General features: G+C 45.8%; 1 protein-coding gene across 1 annotated transcript in view; it reads right to left on the bottom strand.

Moving 5' to 3' along the window:
• Positions 1-3,438, bottom strand: part of LOC119353638 (decapping nuclease DXO homolog, chloroplastic-like) — a 6,681-nt gene extending 3,243 nt beyond the window's left edge. Inside the window, exons 1-7 of the mRNA XM_037620282.1 lie at positions 2,953-3,438; positions 1,745-1,971; positions 1,598-1,663; positions 1,385-1,463; positions 705-784; positions 597-620; positions 2-84 (exon numbers count right to left, since the gene is read on the bottom strand). Of these exons, the coding sequence (XP_037476179.1) occupies positions 2-84; positions 597-620; positions 705-784; positions 1,385-1,463; positions 1,598-1,663; positions 1,745-1,971; positions 2,953-3,322 (929 nt within the window). The 5' untranslated portion in view covers positions 3,323-3,438. The remainder of the gene's footprint in view (position 1; positions 85-596; positions 621-704; positions 785-1,384; positions 1,464-1,597; positions 1,664-1,744; positions 1,972-2,952) is intronic.
• Positions 3,439-4,257: the final 819 nt, after the last annotated feature.

Below are 4,257 nucleotides of genomic sequence, written 5' to 3'. Positions count from 1 at the left end.
TTTATGGACATCAAGGTATACAACACCATTTCTTTTGTGCACACCCATCTTCCATGGTTCTTTTAGATAAGCCGTGGCCAATATCTGACGATTTTACAAATAGTCACATAAGACTGTCAGCAGACAAGCATAGTAAAAGAAATTACACAGAACAAAGTTTTATTACAGTGTCCTGCAAAATACTCCCTCCGTTCCATAATTAGTACATATAGATTTTTTGAAAAGTCAATCTTTGCAAACCTTGACCAATTTTATAGAGAAGAAAACTATTTATATCTACAATATCAAATATATAAAATACGAAGCTACATCTTATGATGAATCTAATGGTATATGTTAGGTATTCTAGATGTAAATGTTTTTCTCCACAAACTTGGTCAAAGTTTGTGAGGTTTGACTTTTCTAAAAATCTATATGCACTACATTATGGAACGGAGGGAGTATATGTGCATCTGTCATTAGATTAAACAAGATACAAAAACCAGTGTAAGCTGTAAGGACAACTACCCGACTCTTCTACATGGACAAACATAAGTTACAGCAACGGAAAAGAAAAGATGTTATGATTTAAATAGTCTGCACTGGGAGGACCATACCTTGTTAAGGTTGTTGCGATACGTCTGCAAGAGGAGCATACATGATCAGAAATTCTAAGCATAGCATACCGAAATAACAGATATGAAGTTGGCAATAATGCATTTTACCACAAAATGTATATTCTGAAGAGGTAGATTTGAATTTCTTATGCATGCAAGAAGGTCGCCAAATCCTTGAGAACCCAAATCTGGCATTACACCACATTAACCATGAATGAATGCTCTCAGATAAAAACAAATTCAAGAGGAACAAAAACTTCCAAATAATTGAATTGGATCCTATTGTTCAAGAAACAAATTTTTGGAATTAACTTCAATAACTTCATTCCTTTCCCATTGTGTATTGGAAACAGTTAGTCTGTTAATTCTTGAAGATTTATTTTCTTTCATGTCCTTTCTTATATGCAAAAAAAAAACCAGTCTTACGAAAAACACAGATGCAATACCTCAGCTGAAATATAGTACAATAGTGAAAACTCACTATGAAGAAAATTTATCTATGCAGATGCCTTAAGTGGTCCACTTAAGGTTTCAAGACTCGCACAATCTTTTTGGGACGGAGGGAGTACAAAACAGTTGGCTCTACCATATAGAATAAGGGAAAGGTACCATGCTATCAAGATCTTCCTATAAATGTGTGTAGGTTATTATGTGACAACTGAAACAGAGTTTGTAGGGAACAATTTTCAGGCAATAACAATAACACAGATAATATATTCTACATTAATCGAGCTGGTGGTATTAACTAGAATGTAGAAACAACAAACATAACTTCAGAAAGGAAGTACCTCTTTTCTCTATAAACGTTTCAAATCCTTTATTGAGATCTTCACCAGCATAATCACAAATATTACGTTTGAAAAGCCTCTACAAAAAAGGATGTTTAGTACAACGGCCAACTTTTAGGGCAAACTTTCTTTGAAAAAAGAACATGTATTCAGAAATCAAGGTTTACACTCGATAGACAATGAAATTGATAATCAGAATCTCTGATATCTTACCAAGCTGCGATCATCAAAATATACATCCCCACCCTCAACACGGCTGTAGCATGCAATCTCACATGGCTGCATGAGGTAACAAAGGATAGCCCTTCAGAAAACAAATACATCAAACGAAAATCAAATGAACATGGTACTGTTATGCACCTCCTGAAAAGCAACAGCCTTCCTAGATAAAGTTTCTTCACTCTTATTAAGTTTCATTTCTGAAACAAAACCTTCAACATTACGCCCATTTCCATACGAAAACCTCCCGCCATGGCCAAAATTATTTCGTCCTCCTGGATGGCCTCCTGGCCTTGGAAGAAGAGGTGGGCCCCTGCCACCTCGTCCTCCTCGAGAAAAATTGTTGGCGTTCCGTATCGGGGGCAGCACTATAAACAGAGGCAAAAAATATAAGAGGGTGTTAATGCCCAATCTCCCAACCTAGATACACTGAACCTTTTCAAAGCACTGGCTACCAAGTCCCCAGAATATCGAGCATACAGGCAAGGGAAACGATCCAGTCATCACATTCTTCACCAAAAAGCATGGGCGTTATGTATCACTAATGGAGTATATGTAGGTGGAGTGGGCGCAGACCCGTAGATTTCAGTTAGATTACACACAAAGCATGAGCATGATTTAGGCTAGATACGCAAAAAGCATGGAAATACAGTCTCATTTCCAGTGCTGGTCATTGTGTTCGATTTTTAAACCTTTATATCTATCGTAGTCTAGTGAGATGGTATTGTGGAAGAAACTGTGATCAAGTTTGTTTGGGAAACAGAATGAGATTAGATTCAGCCTTATTCCTAGTTGTAATTTACTGCAGAATTAAGTTCGGATTTTAGTTATTTACAGATTGCCGTTCTTTAGTATACTTGTCTAGTTTCAACCCAAAAAGGACATGAAGATAGTCGAATGTATCTTTCCAACTCACAGCGACCCAATTATATATATGGTTTCATGGTTTGTTCTTCTACTCTCTTCAGTAGTTCTGCTTAATGCTTTTGTAACTCAAAGTCTCTCTGACTCTACAAAATTAAGCAAGAACCAGAAGATGATGCTAGCAGAGAATTTGATCCAACATTATGCTCGAATTAGCCTGACATACACTGCTGAAATTTGGAACAATGATTCAAACACAAGTCTGCAGCAAGAGAGTTCATCGTGTACTGAAGCGAGAAGGTTAATTCTGCCAGACCAAACGCTCACTGCAGCTCCCAGAGCCCCACGAGCAACAAAACCAGCCAATCAGAAAGAAATCGGGTAGGGTTATGTAGCAATCTCCTAAGAAATTCTGCCCACCAAATACTGAGGAGACAACTTGGCCCAGAGGAATCTAGCGGCTGATTCAGTAACGAGAGGCGGACCTGGAACTAGGTAGTTGCTACGCGCGGGGGTCTTGACGTACTCCTCGTTGTCGGAGCCGAACAAATCTCTCGCCTCCTCCTCCTCGTCCCCGTACCCGGCGGCGGGCCTGACGGGCACGACGTCGAACGAGTCGTACTCCCCGCCGTCCCCGTCGTCGGCGCCGTCCTCGTCCCCGCCGCCGGCGGCGGGGCTGCTGCTGCGGCCGCTGGAGGCAGCGCTGGAGGAGGAGGAGGAGGCGGCGGCGGAGGACGAGGAGGATGAGGAGGGGGAGGAGGAGCCGGAGGAGGCGCCGCCTCCGCCCTCGGCCTCGGCTTCGGCGCCGTCGTATTCCTCGCCGAAGACGTCGACGTCCTGCTCCGCGAAGTCCATGGACGGGCGGGCCGGCGAGGGTTCGGGGTCGGGGGTCAGTGGGGGACCGCCGAGACGAAAGGTTCTCTTCTTCTCTTCTGGTCGGGGGGAGGGTTTGTAGTGGGAATCGACACGGCAGAGCTGGAGGCGGTAGGACGCACAGGAATAGGGTTCACCAGACCGACTTGGGGCCGGAACAGTAGCGGGACGCCCCGCTTGAACACCAGACCAAAGCCATGTTTTCTTTCTTTTTGGAGAAAGTCTCATGTAAAAACCTATGGAAACGTAAAACATAAATGTGGACCGTCAGATACGGATCGGCGGTTTCTTCACTCTTCAGCCGTTGTTCCGACGGCGGGAGAGTGGAGGAATCCAGATCCGAGCCTTAGGCATGTGTAAATAGTAGTGTAGGTTTCTTCAGCAACGCGGGGAGGGTGGTGGTGGAGATCTTGAGGTCTCGCCTAGGTGTCGGCATCCACCTCCGGGCAAGTGTGCTGCCCAGCCCCTTTCCGTCTGATGGCTTCTCGGGTTTCCCTCTCGGCGGCTTCCTCCTCCTTGAGCTCTCCGTCTCCGCCCCGTTCCCCTCCGGCGTGACCCCAGATCCGCTCCCTTGTGCTCGTCCCCGATGTGCTGGGCACACCTTTCGGGCCGATCTCCCAGGGCGCGGCTGCTGGGACCTCAAACCCCCGGCCGTCGGCAAGGGCGGAGTGGCAGACCAAGACCGGGCGGCGGCCGTGGAGTCCTGGCGCCAGGCAGATGTCGTCGCCGGCACAGCGACGTTGCCAGGGGTTCATCTTGCCCTCATCGAGGCCACCTAGATCCAACATCCCAGCAGAGCTCTACGGCTGCTGCTACAACTGTAGCGATGGGGGGCACATCTCCGTCGAATGCTGGAAGAAAACCAAGTGCGTGCGGTGCCGGGGTGAGGGGCACATCGCGAGGGACTACAAGCCCCC

This window comes from Triticum dicoccoides, chromosome 1A (assembly GCF_002162155.2).
Source record: "Triticum dicoccoides isolate Atlit2015 ecotype Zavitan chromosome 1A, WEW_v2.0, whole genome shotgun sequence".
Classification (NCBI taxonomy): Eukaryota; Viridiplantae; Streptophyta; class Magnoliopsida; order Poales; family Poaceae; genus Triticum; species Triticum dicoccoides.
The sequence above is the reverse complement of the archived record's forward strand: the minus strand, read 5'-3'. Positions and strand labels throughout refer to the sequence as shown.